Here is a 23,440-nt window from a genome sequence, read left to right on the forward strand (position 1 = left end):
AACTTCAGTCCCGGTAAACTACCAGGCCCTGCGGAGGTGGCGGCGCTAAGGGGTCCACCGGTGCCGGGCGGGCTGGGAGAAGCATTGCTCGGAGCCGGCCCGGCTCGGCCTGGCAGGACGGGAGCGCTGAGGCTCAGGTTCTCCTGGAGCAGCTTTACTGCCACTTCGGTGCCTTAAGCCAGTGCGGCAGAGCTGGCTTGATAGAGCTGCCTGGTTAGAAATATCTCTTGTGGTCAGAAATTACGTAAGTGTGCTTGCAGAGGGTGTGTAATTTTTAACAATTCAAAAGACTGGGCTGTGATAGCTGTGGGATATGACTGGAGGCAAAGGTAACTGTCCAACATACTCATGTCTAGCAAAAGTTTCCTTGTAGTTCACCCGAGAGCTGGGTTTTTTCAGAGGTTAGAGCCATGCTATGGTATGTTTGACATCGCCTATCCAAGTACTTCACGTGTGAATTAGACCATCTTGGGGACTGGGAAAATTTGAATAAGGTCTTTAACAAAGTTTTCATTTTGATTTTCAAAATGCTAGACAATATTAAGCTCACATTCCCTGAACTTCATTAGTGGCACACTGTAGCATATGATTTTCTTGTAATCAGTGCACTGTTGGTAATAATATTAGCTTTGGGGTAGTGGTATTTTTAGTCATATCCAACAGACACATTTCAAGCCCACCAAAATAAATGGTCCTTTCAATGTGAATTCAAGATCATGCATGTAGAAAAAGTGTGATGATAGGGAGGACTGCCATTTCCATAGCACCTTGAATAAACAATGTCATTAATTACTCAAACTGAAACATGAAGACGTGAGGACTCATACCACTTTCTTTTTTCTTTCCTGCCTTGTATTTCAGTGCTCCCAGCATCTGAGAAGCACAGCTTTTGTAACAATGCTTAGAGGAGTGCCACCAGCTCTGTAAGTTAGAGAGGAAGTTCTTTTTATCTAGTTGTTGAGCCCCATTTTTACATATGAGAAGTGAGTTGATGGGTAGTGTTCTGTATCTAAAAGTTGCATTTCTGTATGCCAGAGTTACCAGCTACTGATTGATTGAGGTACGCTGTCAGTGGTATACAAGATGCAAAGAGTCTTCTTGGAGGACTAGAACTACCTTTTGTTCTGCCCAGAACAAACACTTAAAAGCATACTGTTTGTATTTGTGGCTGTCTGAAAGACTGTGCTGCTGCTGTTAACATGGCATTTCTAATATCACTAAAATAATACCAAAAAAAAAGTTTGTGCGTTTGGAAGAATGCCTGTTTACTTGTTATGACTTTTGCTTTGGAAATCAAGCCAATCATACTGGGAGAGAGAGTAAATGAGGAAGGCTTCAAGCCTGTCTTAGGGACTGAAGATAATTAAGAGAAACATTTGGAGATAGTAGATGTAATGAAGTCCTGAATCCATGCTAGCTTCAGGCCCACTAAAGTGTGGCTGTTTTTATAATAGAATATGGATGTAATTACTATCTGAGCCAGGCACTGTAGAGTTTGACTAAAGTGCTCTTCGGTGTAATTGAATTTGTATAGCGTCTGTGAGCAGGGAAAGTCCTGTGTGATAAGGCCCATAGGTTGTCCTTGGGCTGGTCAGCAGAGAGTTTCTCGTTTGTTTGTTTCTCCTTCCAGGAGCCACTTTGTTTGCTCTGCAGTGAATGATGGATAATGAGATTGTCGCTTAAGGCAGGAACTTCTCCCACTAAGAAGCGGAAGTCTGCAGAGTCCTTATTTGCCCTTTTGTGTAGTGGGATGGGATGTTTTGGAGCACAAGTAAAGCACTGCTTAGTGGGTAGCCTTTATTGCTGGTGTTAGTGCCCTCTTTGTATGTTTTTTCCTCCCCAGCTACAAATGCAGGGATCTGGATTAAAACAGTACTGCTGCCCTTGGCTTGTGCTTGAGTCTGGGAAGAGATGAGACCTTTGTCACAGAATCACAGAATGTTAGGGACTGGAAGGGACCTCAAAAGATCATCTAGTCCAATCCCTCCGCCAGTCTTGTGTAATATAGTTTTGCCTCGCCTGTCCAAATTTGCCAAAAATAAGTGTTTCCAATAAGTCTTATTAGAAGAACAAAGAAGAATAACTGTTTTGGTTTGGCACTAGAAGAATTTATAACCATAAATAATCTCACCTTATTGAAGTGTTTATTTGTTCGCTGTGGAGTTTTGAAAGGGAAATGTTCACCATAACTCTGCCTAGAGCTATACGTATATTGTCTTCCTATTTTGTGAAGGGTAGTGGTCCCTGTCTGCAAATTTATTTGTGTCAGTTCTTCTTGAAAGTACATCAGAGAGAATTTTCTTTAACTGAGAACTTTTACGATTAGAACTTTGCATAAAACATTCTGTGTTTTTTTTATTGTTAATTAAAAGGTCAAACTAAAAACAAACACAAAAGAGCTTGCAGGTTTTCTTGAAAAAAAGTTGGAAAATTTGCATTAACAGTTTTGATATAAATAATGTTTCTAAAAAGTATAATTGAAAATTAAAGAGTATATTTAAGAACTTGCTTACTAAGCTAAGTGGAATTTAGGTTGCATTTAAGAGCATTGCTTCAGTGTTTTATGTTCTCTTTACTGCATGTGTTAATTAACACAATATATATCTGAGCAAGTACTTACACTTATTAAAGCGTCATGTAAGCTGTACTGTAAGCAGAAGATGATCATCAGAGAGAAGATAACATTTACTGTGTGTTAAATACATAAAGAGCAAGAGGTACAGCATAAAAGCACTGCTAATTAATTACATTACTTGAAGACACTTTTACTAGTAGGTATATGAGGCCATAAATATAGTTAATAGTGTCTCAAATCCCACGTACTCAGCAGTTCACGTAACCTGTAGGGTTCCACAAAATGTGTGCCATCTTGCTTCTGCATATGTCTGCAAATTCTGCTTGATTATCTGTGGTCCTAGTCAGGCATATCTCAAAGACAGAATTGGCAACTTGTCTAAACTAGTTTGTAACCTGCAATTTGAGGGATTTGGGCGTAGACGAGGTTCCGTATAAATGCACAGGCCGGCTTGCAAACTTCTATAATACTGCTTCAAGAGAAACTGGCGTACGGGCTGCTGATGGGCACTGACAGACCCCTTAAGTTGCCAGAGTGCTAACAGTGGCTTGTTGTGCTAAGGGGCAGTCCTTTGGGTGCGGGTGTTTGCCAGACGATCACACCTGTGGCAGTCTTCTGCAGAAGAGAACATACACTTGCAGACAAACTCGATAGGAAAAAACCCCTCAGTGCAGTGAATGTTCAAGCGCTGCGCCACAAGTCAACGCTTCCCGTGGAGGGATAGCCACATGCAGTTGTCTTTGCTCTGTAACTGAATGATTGTGTTCAGGCTCTTAGCTATCTGGTGCCTGCCATCCTGTATAAGAATGAATACATTTTATGTATTTCAAGTAAGTTGTTGGGATGGTTTTCAAACAGGCTGAAATGGTTCCAAATCTTATTTCAGAGCCTAATGAAAAAGCTATCTGCTCTAAATGCTCTGTCAATAACAATATCAAATGTAATTCCCAGATATTAGTTGTATGAATTATATCATTGTCACTAATGGCAAGCTGCTCACATGAGAGGTGATTATGAGATGCAAACCCTTTGATTAGAGAATACACTGCAGTCAAATGAAAGATTTTCTCTGCAATACAGAGAAGCATATTGACTGTGCTACATCCTACCAAATATTTATGACATCAGCTACAACTTCAGGCAAGATTTTCAAATATGTGAGTCCATATTTATGGATAGTACTGCTGAAATTTTTTAAAACACATTCCTTTAATATGTGTGCACTATTTTTTATGCATTTTCACTGTGACTTGGATTCTTCATCATGTAAGTTACCTTGCATGAGAGAAACAAAGCTTGGAAACCGTAAAATAACATTCCTAAAAATAACACTATTTACTAAAAATGTTAAGAACTTCTTGTTCTGAATGAAAGATCTGAATGTCACAGAATTCTATTCAGTCTGTTTTTCATGGGTCAGCCCTTCTCTATTAAATAGATTTTTGGCTGTTTTTCCACTGAGTATAAGCTTAATATCCAGTACATCCTCTGTGATGGAACTGTAGCCTTCCTTTACAAAAGAATGGGCTCAATAATTTGTTACTTCTTTTTTATCTCTTACTACGATGATCCTGCTTAAAAGCAGATGACTGAGTTTCCATTCTGTAGCTCCTGCTATGTGGAGGAAATCCACTGTAATTAAATCTTATAAAATCCTCTTATTCCCAATATAAATAATTCTCTGACATCGGCAATTCCCCTGAGCCTACATCACAGCCCAAGGAAAACAAAGAGCAGGAGCAGATACTTACTTCCTCTTAAATATTTGATCATTTTGAACAAACTTCTGCCCTGATTACAGTAGCTGCAAGCCTCATCTAAATTAATTATTTTTGAGACAGAATTTGGATTACTGCTTTTTCTCCCTTTCAGTTTTACTTTGAATAATGACTAAACCGACATGTGTCTTAAGCTGTGGGAACAGCAAGTTGTCTGAATTGTTCTACAACATGTAGTGTTGTAATTCTCATTTTGTACTAGAAACAAAGCACATAAATCCTGCTTGACAGGATTTGAGATTGAAAGTATACTGGCAAAAGAAGAGCTATATGCCTCCTTAAGCAAATTTCCAAAACTGAAGGATCCTCTTAGCTTACCAGTGTTAATTACAGCAATATTATTATTAATTTGCAGGGATACAATGCTAATTCCAAGCACACTGCAACTTTTTACACCCATTTAGGGTTTGGGATAATGGAGTGCACAGGCAGAAACTCTTGCCCAGCAGTGCATTGTGAACCAGAGAGAGCTTTGGGTGTATACCCAGTCCTTTGACCTACTTGCTGGATGATGCTGCCACCTTTGTATGCAAGAACTTCGAAACTGCACCACCAGAGAGCACTGTGCTATTTCTGCACATATTTCTTACCTTCCCTACATGTTTAAGGACTTATTTTATTCAGTATTTTTTCTATGTTCCACTAGAACTCAAATGGTTGTGATTATACTGGAATTCCCAGACATTTTTGGTAGCATTGCTCTGTGTGCACCAAAAACTTTTAGTTGCCCTGACGAGCCTCACCTGGGACCTTCACCCCACTTACGGCCCAGTAACCCCATTTAAGGTCAGTCCTGGGGTCCTTGTTCATCTACATTCTATGGGTGCTGGCCTGCACTCTTGTCTCCTAGGTGGACCTGAGACCTGTGCTGGAGCCAGCCCGTTTCCTAGATGGACTTTGGACCCCCAGTGTAGCTTGTGTCCCGCCCTGGCTGCTTTTGCTCCTGACCAGAGTCCCTGGATGACCCCTGTGCCTGATTCATGCCCTCGCCGCGGCTGGGATGACTGATGGACACAGTCATGAGCACTGAGCTCCGGCTGCCATGCTCAGATGTGGTGGGCTTGTGTGCTGGCTGGTGAGGGCACGGCCTAGTCCAGGTTTGCCTGGGGCTCACCCTGCTGCGGAGCAGCGCTCTCTGCACCTTCACGTGTCCAGCTGGCCCATCATCTGGAACTCCCACTGCTGAAAATAGACCACGATTTCCAGGTACGAAACTATCATGTTTCTGCTGCTCCTAACATACTTCCAGTGAAAGCACCATGTATATCACTTTAAAATTTGTGTAATTCTGTATTGCAGGTGTCTAAAATCCGTGTTGGAGAACGGAAGGCAATAAATGGCACATTTGGTTGGAAAATATTTTGCTAATGATGGCTATTTTTCTCTGAAATTTCCTCAGTCTTTCTTAACTTCTGGCATTCTCTTTGTGGCCTAGATTCTTCTAATACAGTTAAAATACTTTTCGAACAGGAAGAGAAAAACCTTCCTCTTAACTACAATGCAATTGAGAAAGCTAGATGTATTAAAAATGTTGGAAAACCCACAGCAACCTTATCTCCAGACAGAACTTAATTACAGAATAGACTAATAGTTTAATAGAGTGTGAGAATTTCCCATTTAAATGTCTTTCACTAGTGAAAATTGCATGTATTTATGTAGGCATTAGAAAAGGAAATCAATGTGGCAGATGTCTTTTCAACCAATTCCTGGATCCATTTTATCCAAAGATACAAAACGCATTTTTTTCTGAGGATTTGTTTTCAACTTAAACTTCAAATGCTTTGTAGACATGTGTTAAAACGACCACCTTTTTCATTTTTTGTTGAAATGTTCTTTAGAAGGTCAAAGTACCACCTTAATATTCTTAAGTTTAGTCACAGAACTGAGTTATGGATACTTGTTAGTCCTTGTTAGACCTTCCTGGTCTCTCTGTGAGACAAAAATACCTGCTTAAGCTCTCACCTATTGTATACCCTGCAGAACAGAGGAATCTTGGGTGACAGTGAAATACTTTAATTTGTCTGCTACACTGACAGGCTCACTTGCTGTTTTATCTTTGATGATGATTACCTCATTTCCTCCAAAAAACATTATTTTTCACCGTCAGTTCTGCAGTATTTATCCAAGCCACCTTGATGTATACTTATCTTATGACCATCCCCATCAGTCACTGATTTTTTTTATGAGTCTGAAACTTGTGTTACTGGTAATCCCTGAATTGATTCAGTGGCATTTTTAAAGAGAAAACACAAAAGCTTTTTTTCCCTCATGATGTTTTATTACTTGTTAATAATATATGACAAAACAGATTGATTATAGAGCAGACAGGCAGCATTTAGCATTGCTAAACAGAAAAACACTTCCTAGTTTCGCCCTTTTATGCCCTTGTGAGTAAAAAGCTCCTTTCCCTCAAACTGTTTCTGATATGGTTTAACACCACAGTGAAGATAAGTTTAGAGCCTGCTAGGAACTTGTCTGGGCTGAGGGCAAAAGCAAGGAAGGGCTGACAGAACTAGAGTAGCACTTTTCAGCTCCTTGCTACCAACTGACTATTAGAAAGGGCTGAGAAAAAAAGAAGGCTTTGGCGGTGGGAATTTAGAGCTCTTCTGTTTCACCACTCCTTGGCACGTTGACCTCAGTATGATACTCGGAGGAGTCTCCTGAAGGCATCCAAGGTATTGGGGTTCTGTTGAAGGAGGGTCTGTTGCTGAAATTTTGATTGTATATCATGAGAGATTCTGGAATCAAAGGGCAAATATCAAACTGAGGCACTTTGAAGGTCATCCGTTTGGCTGCTTTCTCGTAGCCCCCATAAGGCATGGCAGTCCTGGCAAAAGGGAATACGCAGAGTTAGCAAACCGAGCATAGGTAAGCAATGGTATTTAGAATATAAGTAATCAAAGTTACGGAGGTTGTGAATTTTACCGCTGTGGTAGTTGACTGGCCAACAAAACCTTCCCAAGAACATATATGTATCCATTGCCTAGGTACTAAAAAAGGCTTGAAAAACAACCCCGCCCCTCTCTGCTTCTGCATGCTTTCGACACCCCGTCATATCAATCTCCATCAAACCATACACATTTCACACCTGTTGGTACCCTGTACATGTAGGACGCAGAGCCTGCATATTATTGCAGAAATGAGCGGGATTTGGGTTCATCCTGGATACTCATGTCCTGAGGCTATGGAATTGAGTGACAAAATTATATAGAGAGGTTCACAGAAAATTGTTGCTGCCCTAGAAATATTTGCAAAACTTTGAGTTCTTATCAGACGCAGCAGGAAGATCCTGATTCTTATCTGAAGTACTGTGAAGTTTATGGCTTGTGATCCTAAGTGTATTTCCTGAGCTCTTGAACTTTAAATGGCTGCACTAATAAATAGTGGCAAGCTAAATCTCCCTGGTCAAATGGGGCGAGAAAGAAAGGGAAATGGGATTAAACTCCTCTTATCCAGCTGCATAGGTTTTCTGTCCATAAACTGAATTAAAATCTCTAGCTCTTAATGTATCTTCTCTTTGTAAACCTCTAAATGATTCATCCCCAGGAGACTGCTAAACAAAATGACATGCAACTACAACTTACTTACATTGTAGGAGACAGGAGGGCTATAGCCAGGTTTATTGTATTTTCTCATGCTAAATAAACTAGAATTGATTATCCAAGAAGACTTACCGGTTAAACGACTTGTAATGGGGAGAATCAGCCTTGGGACTATATGACAGTAAGTCAATGGTGAACTGACTTTTGTCCTCAGGGCTGATACCCATTGCTCGTTCCCAGGGGGAGATGTATGTTTTAAATATAGTGATTTTCTTGCCTCCTGACTTTCCGTCTGTAAACAGAGGAAGGTAAAAAACTCTAGTTAGATGGCATTTACTCTAAATACCTTTCTGTATTCTACTAAAGTGGAGACACCAGCTTTGTTTGCAGATTCTGTAACTCCTAGATGAAGTCTGAGATTTTATGGTTAGATTTCTCTTTTAGAGGACTGTCATACATCACTTCCATCCTTATCCACAAAAGCAGATGTACCACAGTCCACTCATCCACAAAGCAACTCATCCAGGGATCTGCATTACAACATATACTTGAAAGCTAATTTTTCATTCTTCTCTCTGATCACTCAAATAGAAACCTCGTACCCCAAGAACCAATGTCCTTACCCAATCATCTCTTTCACTACCTGAGGGGAAGCTTTACACAAGGCAAAATGCTATCTAATTTCGTAATTTACTTCGTTCTTCTCTCTCTGACCATAGCAGACATGACCCCTCCACCTAAACCTCAACATCATCATCATATACAACAAAAAAAGCCCTAACTATAAACTCCAAAACAAGGCTTAAACTTTGAAGTTGGTTCTAACTGATCAAAACTCTTTAACTATCATATTTCAGAGTCTTGGCAACTCACAACCATCTTTACTAACATCTTCCTCAATTGTGTATTCTTGAATGTTCTAAAATTGCCATCTCCCTTGTCTCAGTATTTTTATAAGTTGGCATTTTCTTTGTGCTTACATGAACAGGAATTTATATTTTCCCTTCCTGAATGAGGGTGTTAGAGAGGAGTCTGGCTCGGATACCTCTAGATGACTAAAAGCAGTCTGAAAAGGTGATGGGATATCTCTCTGGAAGTCAAAATCCTGTCAATGGCAGAGCTGCACTTTGCCATTAAGTTAGATACTTGACTACCAGAAATTTTATGTTAGCTTCTGGATGCTCCATTTAGCAAATGACCTTAGATAAGGGGTTTCATTCTGTGCACCTCTTCTTTTTTTTTTTTTGTTTCCTTCCAGTTGTGTATAATTTCCAGTAAGAGTATTGGTATGCAGCACACTTTCAAAATTCTCTTCCTTCATAAGCGTTAAAACCCCTGAGCAATGACTTCTTAGCTTGATCAGGGCAGACGGAAATAAGTTAGTGGAGTTATACGTTCTGGTACGTTCATGTACGGTTTGTGCAGAAAACATAAATCTTATGAAGTCAGTGGCAAAGAATGAGCACTATTATCTTTCTTCTTTATCACACTTTCTTTCTTTGTCTTGCTTATTCAAACCTTGCCCGGGCTTTCGTGGTTCCAGAGAATTGCAAGCATGTACGAGGATCTCATTTTCATGAAAAAAAAATAATAAAAACAACCCCTTTCTTTCTGTGTGAAGGACTTAAACTAAGTAATTTAGAAGTAAATTGATTGCTAGAGTTGAAAAATAAAAGCAGTTGGGATCCATCTGCAGTAAAAGCTGTGGGATAGTATTAATCCTCCTTCTCCCTGTAGGATAACAATGGGGAAAAATCTACAAGAAGACAGAAAATATACACAGATTTCTTTTTCACAGGGATGGCCAGAAATGTAAAAGCTGGGTTTGATGTTAAATGCACATCCTTTCTGAAGATTATACAAAAAGTGTTGTTCGTTTGGATGGAAGCTTTGATTTTAAATCGGGGCTAATATACTCAAGACTCATGTCAGGTCAGACTATTGAGCTGAAGAGCTAATACTGCTTTCTTCAGCGGTGGTCAGTGTGAAACCCTTGAAAGGAAAGGGCATGCCATACTGCTGTGTCAACCTTAGGAGCTCAGTAGTTAAGTTTCCCATCATTTCTTTGGTCCAGCCAAGGAAGATATTTCTGCTTCTTGCCTGTGACTGAACGACACAGGAGCTTGGAAGCAAAACTATCAAGCTAAAAGCAGTTCAACTTTTCTAGACCTTGCAATGGAAGTTAGTTCTTATTCAAGTTGTAGTCACGTTAATTTACTATCTCTAAGAGTAAGGTTGGCACAAGCCCTGATAGCTTTAGGTATTTCTTGTTCTTGCAGAGACATACTTGCCTTTCTCAGTACCATCGCCTCCTTCTCCGCCACTTCCAGCCGATTCCCCCGCGTGCTCCCCTTCGCCCTGCCTAGGGCCTTCTTTGCTCCCAGGCCTAGGAGGACCAGCGGGATACTGCTGCTTGCTGGAGCCGTGTTGCCCAGCTGTCACTCCTCCCACCATCCGCCCGTGGGCATAGCCATGAGCATCTTCCCCATAATGCCCTCCTGGTGGGATAAATTTCTGAAAGTGATCCTAGGGCATGAGAAAAGACAGTAGGAATCGCTGTTACAGGATGTGGTCCGTTGGCATTTGCAGGGTTGGATCCCAGAACATGAACTCCTGAGTCTCCACAATCTGACCAGTTTTGTGTCTCAGTTACAAAACCAGTGGCAGGACTTCACATGAGTTATTCTCTGTGTTCAGTGTAGGAGCAGTTGCAGAACAGCAGCAAGGGCAATGGAAACACACCTTCTAATGGACACCTCTTAGTCATCTTATATGATGGGGAGAAAAGAGAGGGATCTGTATATTGTCCCGAGCAGTGATCAGTATGGAATAGAGGAGGAAGGGAAAGGAAATACAGATTTTTCCAGAGCAGGTAAAGGTTCAGATAGAAATACATTGGCTAATCTGTAGGAAACCAAGCTGAACAATAGAAAATGTTTTCACGTTAAGATAGCTGAGCAAAGTAGCCTCTAGTACAGAGTGGGAGCTAAGTGGTATTGGAACAACAGGGTACCTGTGACAACAAAAAAGCCTGGAAGATAACTGTCCGTATGTTTTGCATATATGTGAGGTTCTGCATAGGGAGAGGTATTTACATGTTGAGAATGACAGAAGAAATAGCAGCCTGGGAAAACGTGAGAGATTTCCCAGAGACCACAAGAGGACGAAAGGGAAGAGGTGTCTTTTTTTTTAGCAATGTGTGAATTAATGAACCAAATCTGACCAGCAACAAGGTAAGAAAGAAAGAAAGCTGTAGCTCTCAGTAAAATCAAGTTGGTCTTATTTTCCAGGCCATCCACTCTCTCCAGTCCAAGGTAGAAAGCACAGTCCTTGCAGTGCAGAGTGAAAGAGCACAGTCTGAGCAGGGTTTGTAGACCCTGCGGTGACAGAGCAAGGCCCTGTCTTTGCACACAGCAATTTTAAGAAATACTTGTGTGGAACAGAAGCTGATATAATACATTCAGAGAAAAGTTTTATGTATTGGTCATAAGTGAATCAAAGCTTGACTCTTACCAGATATAAACGTGTCTCTTGTGTATTACAGCTCACACCACTGTCTAATACAAGTAAACCAGGGTTATATATCACATATATATCCCTAATCTTTCCCACTGGATTAGGGAATTGGCTATAGATGTGCAAAGATGTAACAAATACAGCTGAAGTGAATGAATCTGTGGTTCCTCATGCTGCAATTCTGCTTGTACAAATTCACCTCAATCAATGGGATGCAACAGTACCGACCTCAGGGCTGGCTCTCAAAGAGTTAAGGCTTTCTCAGGGCTCTTACACCTAGTACAGTTTAGCAAAAAGCAGCTTTCCAGGCTGTAAACAGGCTTCCGAGGCCAGCTGTTCGGTCAGCTAAAAATAGACGAGAAGTGAAAACCCCACAAGGCTCAAGGCAGAATTATCTAACCCTCCACTCCCTGTGTCTCCAGCAACAGTGGCCAGGGTTTCACAGCAGGTCACCAGGCTGCAACCCAGGCAGGCAGCCAGCTGCAGGCTGAAGTGGCAGAGCTGGTGCCCCCAGGGCCTTTAGGGACTGTCTGTCCTTCTCCTGGCTGTAGGGAATTCCCATTTTAGGAATAGAGGAGATAATGTTCCCCTGAATGTCAGGAAGCACTGAGAGGGGAAAGGATTATGAGCATTAAGCTCTACGAAGGAGCTAGCAGGGCAATCTGTTCAATTATGCGTGGGAGCTGTAAAGCTGTAAAAAGGCAAACCGAAAAGGGGTTATTTTGAGGGCTGGGGGTCAGAATGAGGTTATTCTCAGAGTGTTAATGTATATGCAAGGTTAATTCTTCTACTGATTGGCTCAGTAATTTCGAAATAGGATTTGCATCTCTTTTCCTTCAAGTTTTACCCATGCTATGTGCCCTTCCTGAGAATGAAATGCTTATTTCTCTTTTCCTTTGGTTACTTTCATGCAAAAAAAAAAAAAAAAAAAAATCACAAAACAAAACAACAGCATAGCATGAGCTACAGTAAAAAGGGCTGGTCTGATCTTGTGCACAGCAGTATTTGATGTGACCAGGAAGGGGCATCATTGTCATCTGGTGTTATTTTAAATTGCAGTATTATCACTAAGCAGGAGTTAAATTTCTCTGAAACACAAGGTCTGCCTCGGAAGGCCACACCTCAGTCTTACTTAGCTGCAAATGAAATTAGTTTTATTGGTCTCAGGCTAATTCATGATTCATCATGGACCTGCTCAGAAAACCTCCTCTGTGTGCAGCAGGCATCTCCATTCAGATATGAAAGACCCACTTTCCATGCAATACCCCAGTCTACTCACCTGCTAGAATAAAAATATAAATTCTTTAGTTTTGGTTGCCACAGCAGATTCTCTTAGCTCAAAAATGACAGGAGGCAAAGGCAAATTCATGACTTTGAAATCTTGAACCTTGGTGGATTCAAACGAGCTCGTTCCAAGACAGCAGAGCTCAAGATTGGCAGCCTCAAGCAGGAGTCTCAATGTAGTCAGAGCTGGGTAAGGTGCAGCTTTGTCTGATACTTAGAGCATGCCTCCAGTCAGGGTATTCACATTGAAATACAACTTATGCTTGAGGGGAACTGTCTTGGACCATTGCTAACAGCCCGTGGAGCTTTTATATATATATATATATTTATATTCACATCACAAAACCAACTTCTCAGTTCGGGTTGATTGACCCTGTTGGTGGAAGTCCCAGGAGAGAAGCCCAGGCGTGTCAGCTGAGAAGGCTGATAACCTTCTCCTGTTGGCTCTGGGGACAGATCACACAGTTCCTCCATGGTGAGGTCTGCCCTGTCTGTGCATTGCTAGTAGTAGTAGTAGTAGATGTTACATGTCCTGGGAGTCCCTAAATCCACTCTAAAAAGAGAACAATTGTGGCAAGTTCATGTCATATGTAGTCCCTTGGGTTGGCTAAACAAATTGGGCTCATGTCTTTGAAGCCCTTAGTGCTGGCAAGAGTCTGATCGTGCAGGGTGAGTGCCTAGATGGATGAATTCTGAGTTCTTGAGAGCTACTGCATATGTCTCATGAAAAATAGATAATGAAAGATGATCCAACTAATGGAGCTGAGATCCCTAAGTATCTCAAGACCCTGACGTCACCGCAGGCAGTCCCCAGGAGGAGACACTGTGTGCTCCCCATCAGCTCCTGGCTGTGCCCTAAAGAGAATGATTGAGGCCACCAAATGTGTTTCTATTTCCACCTCACTGATAAAGAGCTTCCCAAAGGTTTGATGCCGATGTGGTTACTAAGACTTCTGAAGTTACTGTGTCCTCTCAGTGGCAGGCCCCCCACTCCTTAACGGTGGGATGGGAGACTTAAAATTCAGACACTTGAAGAGTCTTAATAGACTGCCTGCTGTTGTTACTGAAGTGAGTGTCTTGGTCCTTAATATGGAGTTGCATAGTCTTAAACCTATGATTCACTTTTTAAAAAAGGATGAAGATAAAAAATAACCTCAGCTGTTAAAATATCTTAAGCTAATTATTTTTTTAAAAAACATGCTCCCCCAAGGGGCACTGCAGGTTGAGCTCACTGCTGTGGAAAATAAAAGGATTTTCTTCTCTGTCATTCTGCTGTATTCACACCGGTCACTTCTTGAGTAAGAAGGCATCAGACTTCATGTTCACTCTTTTACAGCTTTGGGTATAGCTGGGACCTCTATGTCTTCTTCACCAGTCCAACTCCACCACAGAAAGGCTCGTTCTGTTAGAAAAGTTACTTCTCAGCTGGCTCCCCCCACTTAGGTCATAACCCAAGACTCTCTCACATCTCAGCTTGCTATTATCCTGTAACGTTTGCTCAAGAGGTTTAATATTCCCTGCAGAACAGACTTACTACAAAGAATGCTTTTCCTAAGATTTTCCCTTTAACCTTACCTCCAGTGATCTTGACTGGCATTCTTCTAAGTACAGGAAGAGGCCAACAGAGCTGTAAGAGTATGCTTGTGCGTTACACCAAGCAGCTGCATGGTAACATCTCTGTTCCTCCGTCCTTACGCTTTCCTTCACACACTGTGTCATGGCTGGCTGTTTAACATGTAAGATCTCTGAGGCAGGTTGGTTGTGTGTTCTGTCTGCTGTGAAGCATCACTTTTGGTAAGGTAACCACTTCCATTTTCTTCCTGCCACCTCTGCCACCTCCGAGTTCTTGTTCCGCAGCAAAAGCGATACTGTGTAACTCCTGCCATTACCCAGAAGAACAGTAATCCAGATCATTAACTCCCTTTCACTTCTTATGTTTTGTTTCACAGTTGGTGTCTTAGCTTATCTGAAGAGACCTCTTAGGTCCGGCAGAAATTACTTGACAACACATGTTCAGCTTGTTTTCATACAAGCATTGCCAAGATATGGAAACTGCATTTATTTTAACTTGTGGGCAAGTCTGAGAAAGTATCAAGGTGGGAGTTTTGTTGTAGGTTTGGATTTTTTTGATACTACTGCTGATAACTATCTATTCAGAGATTGGTTATTCCACTTTCCTCATGGTTTAATTTAAGATCTGGTAAGTAAAGCAGAAACTGTGGCAGGGGGAAAAGGCAAATCAAGTCTTTCTATAAGCTATCTTCTGATAAACCCAAATCAGGCCACAGTTTTCAGCTAGCAGAAAGACAATTTTAAAGGATCCTCACTGGAAGAAAAGCAACATAACAGCAACACACAAAAGCCCTAACTATGGTTTTGTTTTCAGTTTCCACCTGATGACAGCAAGAAGGTCTTACACAGAGGTTCCCACAGCAGAGGTGGGACCTTGAGAGGAGTTATGGCAATAATGAATGGGGCTATAAGGCTAAGAAACATAGTTCCACGTGATCTTGATGTGTTTGAGACCAAACAAATTTTGCATTATGAAACAGAGGAAAGGTCTATGAACTGCTGATCTATTAATTGCTGAACAGTGAAGTGGGATTTAGGAGACCCAGAGATAAGGCTGAGACAGTCTCTGTGATTTGGGGTGATTTGTTTATCTGCCTTATGGTTCAGTTTCACCATTAAAAAATAAATGTAGTGGTTTCTTTTATAGCAGGTCAGATGCTACAATGATAGAGCACCTAGCAAGATAGGGTTTCATCATGGTCTTCAGTCAGTAGTAAATTGCAGCTTGCAGCTCTGCAGTGAGGTTGATAATACCCTCTGAGAAATGGAAAGAACCACGGTTCCTGTGACAGGCTGGCAGAGCCTGGGATGACAAGAAGAAATTCTCCCTCTGATTTGCTAGGCAGTGCTGAGCAGAGCCCAGCTTCTCCAGCACAGCATCAAAGAAGGAGGATGTCACATGAACTCTCCCTGTTTGGCAGGCTATCAGTATGCTGAAAGTGTCAAACTCAGCCCTTCCTAAAAACATCCCTTCATGCTGTACACTTGAGGGTCACAGTATTGAAACCAGCGGTGCAGTACGTGGTGCATTTCATTTGGCTCATGTTGGGCATGGTCAGCCTTTTCGACTGCAGGTTTAGCTGCCCTTGACTGGACGGGTGGAGCTGCCGCAGTGACAGAGAGTGGCAGAGGCAGGTTTTGCCTTTTGCATGAAGCAGGTTTTCCCTTTTGCATGGGGCTGTCTGACGTTCATGCACACACAATACACATGTTTTCTCCACGAAGAGTGAGGAGAGTGATCTAATTGTCCAGTGTGGTTGTTTGGCTGGAGGAGAAGGAGGAAGAGAGAAGCAGGACGGTGGATCAATGACATGTGACTAGTGAAATCTTCTCCCTTGTGTGGATGGTTTATGGCTTCAGCAAAGACTGTTCTGGGATCCCCATGTAATGGTTTGGATTTATTTTTAATAACCTTTCTCTTTATGTGTTTTTATATTACATTACCTTGCTGTTAAATGTTTTTTGGGGAAAAGAAACAATCCATACCTCATCCCAGACCTTTCTTGCTCTGCTTTGCTAAGTGCACCCTGAGAATATTCTGAGACAGTTAAGAAATCTACGATACAAAAGCAGAAAACACACTGCCAGCTTTAAATCCCTTCACTGTCCCAGAGCCTTAAAGGCACAAGGACTTCTTTGGGCTGGGGAGCAAAGGAAATGACAATTCACTGGAAGAGGGAAGTAACTGCAAGTAGCAGTAGATATTCTTTGCCATCATCTTCCTCTCATGGTTCCCTTTTGTTTAAGCCTCCTTCTTTTCTGCATCTGCCTTTGAGCAGAGCCAGAAGTAAGAAAGGAAGGGAATGGAAAACTAATCAAAGATTGCAATTGAAAGGGCTTTTTGATCAGAATTATTCGCTGCTAAGGTCAGGAGCTGTCCTGATGGTTTAGAAGGTATCAGTGAGGTCAGAGCTCTGTGGCCTTTACCTGCGTGACAGCAACCAGCTCTCCGAGAGGGTGGCTGAGTTGCTGTGATCACTCAAGTTTTAATTCTCACTGCTCTGACTGCCAGCAAAGGTGCCAACTCGTGCTGGCTCTGGTGGTGAGAATACTTATCCATGGAGGCAGTGGATGCAGCCTGGCAGAGTCCTTGCACAGAGCACACACGGCAGCCAGCAAATGGTAACAATTGTGTTTGTGATCCTGCTAAGCTGGCCACAAGCAAGGGCTCTAGGGCAGACCAAGGTTTTCCTGCACTAACTAGTGGAGATTTGTTATATGTACTATGAAGGTGGAGAAAAAATAGCCTTTAAAGTGAATCATGGAGGATTTTAAAGCAGAGTACCGGCTGCTGTTTGGAGACCATGCTATTATTCTCATGTAGCCAAGCCATAAAGAAAAATACTAGGCTTGTTAGGGTCTTGTCTTACCCCCAGATACATTTCTCCACAGTACAGAAGTGTACAGTCTTGCTCAAAGAGCTTGGGAGTGGAAGTGTTCTTACGGAATAAAGTGAGAGATTCACTGCAGAAAGGGTATAGAGTGAAAGTCAAGTGTGGATGAATAAACAAAGCAGGAAAAACAGCTACCAAAAAAAGAAGCAATTTTCATCATCCTTTGTAATGTCAGTCTTGGAGGGACTCTGTTCATGTCCAGTTTTGAGTCTGTCACAACTCATTTGCTGTGTATTTCTCCTATTGGACACCCATAAGCGATGCCTTTGAATTTCTGGAAGTTTGATATTCAGGTTTTTTATTCCCTCAAGTTATTATTTTCTCACTCCTCCTCACTGCAGCAGATTTGGACATATAAACTTGGCCCTCATATGTTTTAGGCACTCTAGATTGCTGACTGTTTGTTAAAAGAGCTTGCATTTCTCTAGGATTTTCACCTGAAGAGTCCAAAGTTCAACACTCCCCACATCCTTTCTAGGAGATAACTCACTGAAGAGATGAACTACCTAGAGCACAAAGAGATGAAGAAACTGCCCTAAGGCTAACACCACCAGATATGCTTGCTGTATCTCTGGTCTGTCACGCCTGATCTGTAATCTGACCTACTGCTCTAATTCTAGTGACTATTTTTGTAGGCATCTTTTCACATCCTGCTTCCCAAACTGTCATTTTTAGAAGTGAACCACAAAGATTTACTTACTACTGTTTTTGAAAATATCAGTGAGCTAAAAAATAGTGTGGTTTTGTTTGGCAGAATATTTTTGTCAGCTTGGCTTCTTTTATTTTGCTTGAGTTACCTTGGACTGGAAAAGAGATCCATAAAGGGATAAAATGACACCAAATAAATTTTAAAGACCATCAGAAGACAAGATGCTACATCAAAATGCAGATGAACCTGAAACATTTTCTATTTGTTTTACTGAACTGCTGGCAATCATGTGAAAGGAGATTTTAATTTGTAAAAGTTTAAGTGTCTTCAGAAGACCTTATAACAGCAAATTCAAAGATTAAGTAACAGTACTAACTAATGGGAAAGGGGAAAAAAGAACATCTGAACTTATACACAATATCTGATAGGAAGATACTTCAGAAGAAAACAAATGTAGCTTCTAGCAAATAAACTGAAGATATTGCAGTGTCAGGTTAGAGGTTTCTGTCTGAATTTTCATTTGTGGAACATCCTGCAGAAATGGGCAGAGAACTCTACCCAGCAGGAAGCACAAAAGCGTATCCTAGGCTAAAAATAGAACCACACCTACTGGAGGTGAAGTCAGACCTGGATGGATCGTTTCCATCTTGCAAAGAAGAAATGGAGTGGGTACAAAAACAATTAGTCCTGCCCTGCGCAGCTCAGAACACCTGCCAACCACGTAGTCCTCCCTCGTCACTCAGTACTGAATTTTCTCATGCTTCTGCCTGTGTCATACCAAGCATTTGCCAAAGGAAACTATTGCTGCTGTTGAAAGGAAATAAAACTTGTGTGTTTATATAATTCTGTCTTTTTCCTGCACTTCTTTGCTGGTACATACCCCCAAGCCCATGCGTATACAGACAGGGAAGAGCTTGGGCACACTCATTTCCTGTTTTCCTTGGGTGTATCAAGCAGCTTTTTAGTTTTAATCATCTCCGACCTACCACAGAATTGTCGGTGAAGGCATCAGGGTTATTCTCATAAATGAACTTCTCCACCCTCAGCTGACGTAATTTGAACATCTTGGATCCTTTGTTAGTGAGGAGGGAGAGCTCTTCTAGCATCACATCTCTGGGGATGCTGATCTTCTTCCCCAGGTTCAGCTTGGACACCTCTTGTGGCATGACTACAAAACATATAAAATGGGATGCTTTAGGAAGTGCTCTGGTCCAAGCCCCTTATCCATTGCTTCCCAGAATCATAGTGACTTCAAAGCAGACAAATTATTTTCTAAATCAAGTTTTTAGGAAATAACCCATGCATCGAATTTTTACATTGATGACACTTTGGATTTATATGAGTGGAATTTACTCTAAATTGCAATCAAGGCAAATCTGCACAGAGGAGAGTTGTGTAATGGTGGAGGTGGGTGCACGTGTCCTGCATTTGAAGCACCTCAGTCAGCACAGCAGGACTCCTTAGTACTGCCTCAAAACGCACCACTGCCTTGTCTGGTTACTGCCCTGTACTCGGTTCCCCTCCTCTGGAATTAGGTGAGTGGCAGCCAGCTTTTCGGATTGGGCTGGCATAACAAATAAAAACAATTCTGCCAGGCTTTGTTTTAAACATTATCCTGAAACCCTGGCAAGACTCAGTGTTGTTATACCTTTTTGTTTGTTTGTTTTAAGGAGAATTATTAAAGGGAAAAGTAGTTGAAGTTCTCTTAAAGTCTTAGTGCACTAGTTACTCGGTAAGTTGTTTCCCATATAGTTTGGTGCTGCCAGTTCTCCATCAAAGCAATGGATTCAAATATTTTCAGTGTAAAAATCTCGCAGAAATGCAGTAAAAGCTTTTCATTCAGAAACAAACAACTTTTTGCAGGCTTTTTTTTTTTCTGTATTAAGCAAGGTTAAACCATTTATCCACATCTACATCTCATTTACAACGGAGAATGAATCTCCATCCTTAAACTGGTACAAAATTGGTATAAGCCGATTCATTTTAGTAGACATTCTCTGGATAATTATTTTTTTTTTAGCAAGCCAGTTTTCTATAGCACTATTTCATAGAACAGGAGGAAATGCCCTTTACCTGAAAAATGGATTTTTACTTACTTGTTTACTTGAATAAAGGATTAGGGAGAAACAGAAAAATATGTAACTGTAGCCTAGCAAAGAAGCTTCTACATCCCTTTCTGGAGGTACTGAATTATGACTTTTCATAACCTCTACAAACCTTCCCCATGCTGTCAAAAGTAAAGAGAAGATGAGGATATCATAGTTAATTAAAAGTCACCCTACCCAACACACAGGTATTCTGTAGAAAGAAACGTGTCCCAGGTTATATTCTTCCTGCTGTATTACACCCGCTAAGACACTTTGACTTTTCAACTAATGAATGCTGCCTTTGAAGGAATTCTCTCACATAGATGAAAAGCAAATTAGAGACAAAGGTTATGAGAGTGAGAACAATGTGCAATATAACTAGGCACTGCAAAATTGATACCCATAAAAGATCATGTTCTCTTTCCATTCACACCAATGTACATCCATATTAATGCTGCAGGAAAATACGGATTTATAAAATATAATGTAGGTCAACATTTGACCTGAGCGTGCATGCAGTGCTTTTGAACAGTAAATTAGAAAATGTAATGTGGTTGAAGGCTGAACTTTAGTAATATTTGTGGTTCTGCCTCCTGGTATGTTCACTGCATGTCTTGTCCTGAGAGTTCAGTCAGAGAGGGTGTGAAATTTTAAAGGCTGAAATTCAAGTTGAAAGCCAAAGAATTCTCACATGTGCCGTTTTGCATATCTTACCTTCGTGTGTCAGCTTCCCAATGGGTTTAGTGGATTTTTTCCTTTTAAGAGGAGCAGGAGTCCCTGCAAGGGGCATTCCCACAAAGGGTTCTCTGCTTTGCTCTAAACACACAAGGAAATGGAGAATGAAACGCTGGAAAAATATTTCCTTTAATTACCGTTTACAGTTAAGAGATATACAGCCTTCATTTCTCACACAGATTCTTTTCTATCCCTTCCACATGAAGGAGGTAGTGAATGGTATCATCCCCCACAGAATATCAGCAACAGGTGATTGGGGTGTTCTCTGGAGACTTCGCATTATGACACAAAATACGGCAGCCGACCACAGCAGAAGCATTGCCAAGGTGCCATGTAGCACTGTCATCCAAAATAGGCATTTTAACTGCAACGTGGCAGTCTCCCAGCACCCACGTGTGCCAAAGTGGTACTCTGTTACCGTCTTGTGCTGCCGTAACAGAATGTCAGTTTGAAAATTTCCTCTATCATATGATATTGTAATAGCATGAAGTTATCATTGGATATTTTTGTATAAAGATTTTGAGTTTGTCCATAGGTTACTTGGGAGCAGTTTGAATAACGTGCAAGTTTGGTCTGAATATTTAGATAGACCTATTAAAATTGGAATAGGTATTCAGAAAACCACTAGACTGCAAGTTCTGGGTTAAAAAAACAAACAAACAAAAAAATCCTTAAGTAATTCTGTCTTTTATGACTGCTACTGGTGTGTTACAGAAGGGCTGGAGGAGGAAGGCGCAGGCAAGCTTGTTAAAGTTGTTCACCCAGTTTGTTTGAAGTCACTTGCACCTGTATCTTACGTATTGATCTTATCTCACTTTGGGTGATGGAGGAGGGGAAGGGGAAGACACCTTCTGGTACAGTGTTCCCTATCTCTGTCGCCAGATGGGATGAGAGATCTGGACTGCAAAGTCAGAGAAAATTAGGAGAAATCGGTAATTCCACTTCAGGCAGCTTCTCAGAGTCCGTCTTGGGGCTTATCACACGTAATGTTAAGTAGGGCAGGTGTTTTGCATTCACTTTAACACTACCTATGCCCAAACAACAGCATGAAGGGGGACAGATCCTCATCTAATACAATACAACACATGACAAGACAATTCATAAAAAACCTGAGCAGACATTTTTATCTCCTATGTATTTTGCAACTTGATTTCCATATGATGAGGTGATGGTAACTGCTAAAAGAAGCCCAGCCATAGCAAATCAGCTTGGATCACATTGACAGATACTCTCTTGGGTTAGATCTTCACCCATATTTCCAAGCTTTTCTTTTTACTGAGTTGCAGCCTCAAAAGAGCCCATCCTGGCGTATACTCAAAGCAAGCGTGAGCAGGTGCTGCCATAAAGCATGCACTGCACATTCTCCTCAAGCAGCCAGACATCTGCTTGGCTATATAAAAGAAGCAGGCCCTGTTTGACAGGAAAGGGGCAATGCTGCCAGGAGACAGGGTGGGTGGGAGGTTATGGCCCATTTGATGGATCATAAAACTGGCAAAAAAGAGGGAAATCATCTGTATGCCCCAAACGTGGACTCCCTGGGGGAAGGCAGCAAGCGCTGGCCCTGGTGGGGAGCTATGCTCCACTAGCACACCCATTCCCAAGGAGCAATGAGGGCAAGTACATCCCATTCCACTGCCCTCCTTTGCTAACCCAGCAGGACTGAAGAGTGTAAAACCTGTGCATGCAATTTGTCTCGTGTAAGGGAAGGGGCAGCACTCTTTTGCTACGGACAGGGTCCACAGCTACAATGGGACTACTGTTCTTTCAGCCACCCCACCACGGGAAAGCTGCTGGAGCCTCAGTCCCCATCCTCCCCACTATCCCGTACATAAAGCCAGGCTGAAAGTTATCCATTCTCCCCTGAGCTCTGTCCCTTGGTTCAATTCCTCTGTCTTTTTCTGCATCAGTCTTGGCAGCAGTAATTTCCTTGGTTTTGCTGCAAACCAAACCAGTCTTTACCCTCTCCAGACCTTCTCTAAACTATTTTGCTGCCCAGTCAACTCACCTCAGGCTTGCAGTGCCAGGCTCAGACCAGCTCCCGTGCCCGCCCCAGAGCTCGTCAGTGGGCTGCTTCGTCCCAGCCCGTCTCTGGGTGCTGCTGGGGAGGCTTGTCCGGCAGCCCCGCACACCCGGGGTGCCTGGGTGCAGGCAAGCTCTGCCCAGCACAAAGTGCTGATGCGAAGTGCTGTGAATTTGACTCCTGAAGGCTGCTCGCACAGGCATCCTGCAGTTAGTTATTAATAGCCAACAGCCCGGAGGGCAGAGTCTCAGATAGCACCGCCACCAGCCCGAGGAGAGGCGAAAGGAAAAGGTTGCTCCTCAGGCCTCCTGCAGTCACCACCTCAGTTCCCGGGAAGACCAAGCGCTCCACAGGTGCCTCACTTCTTCCTCCTCTCTGTTCGGATAAACGTGCCCTTCGGCTTCCTCCTCCTATTGCATTTTAATGTAATCCATAAAACCTTCTCAATATCCTGTTTGTCAGTAATGCCTCAAAAGCTCTCCTCGGTCTTGCTCTGTTTTACACCCTCCTTCTTGCCTTCTCCTCACTCCATCTTCAGCCCAGTGTTCTCTAGGCTCTCATACATAATTCCTAAAATGCCAGGCATTCAGACAATACATCAGGAAGCACAGAAGAAAAATAATTGTATATGTGAAGCAAGAAGTAGTAGGAAAACCACAAAGTCGAGAAAGCTATTGACAGAGTTCTAGGAAGAAGCTGTGCAATATGTATGAGAAACACAGCAGAATCAAACAGCAAGGAAGTTAATTTCACAATTCATGACAGAAATAGGTTTGATTGCCTGCATT

At 41.9% G+C, this 23,440-nt stretch overlaps 1 protein-coding gene across 2 annotated transcripts; it reads right to left on the reverse strand.

The window, feature by feature from the left end:
• Nucleotides 1-6,876: 6,876 nt before the first annotated feature.
• On the reverse strand, nt 6,877-22,802 carry MYOZ1 (myozenin 1). Of its 2 annotated transcripts, none has more exons than XM_009872037.1 (5): nt 22,638-22,802; nt 18,797-18,978; nt 10,187-10,421; nt 8,028-8,187; nt 6,877-7,180 (listed from the first exon to the last, which is right to left on the reverse strand). In XM_009872037.1, the coding sequence occupies exons 2-5, from the start codon at nt 18,974-18,976 to the stop codon at nt 6,949-6,951; spliced, it is 807 nt and encodes a 268-aa protein (XP_009870339.1). In that variant the 5' UTR covers nt 18,977-18,978; nt 22,638-22,802; the 3' UTR covers nt 6,877-6,948. The 2 variants fall into 2 exon arrangements, with proteins under 2 accessions (XP_009870339.1, XP_009870332.1); XM_009872030.1 differs by lacking the exon at nt 22,638-22,802 and adding an exon at nt 20,612-20,687.
• Between the last annotated feature and the right edge of the window lie 638 nt (nt 22,803-23,440).

This window comes from Apaloderma vittatum, unplaced genomic scaffold (assembly GCF_000703405.1).
Source record: "Apaloderma vittatum isolate BGI_N311 unplaced genomic scaffold, ASM70340v1 scaffold36140, whole genome shotgun sequence".
In the NCBI taxonomy this organism is placed as follows: Eukaryota; Metazoa; Chordata; class Aves; order Trogoniformes; family Trogonidae; genus Apaloderma; species Apaloderma vittatum.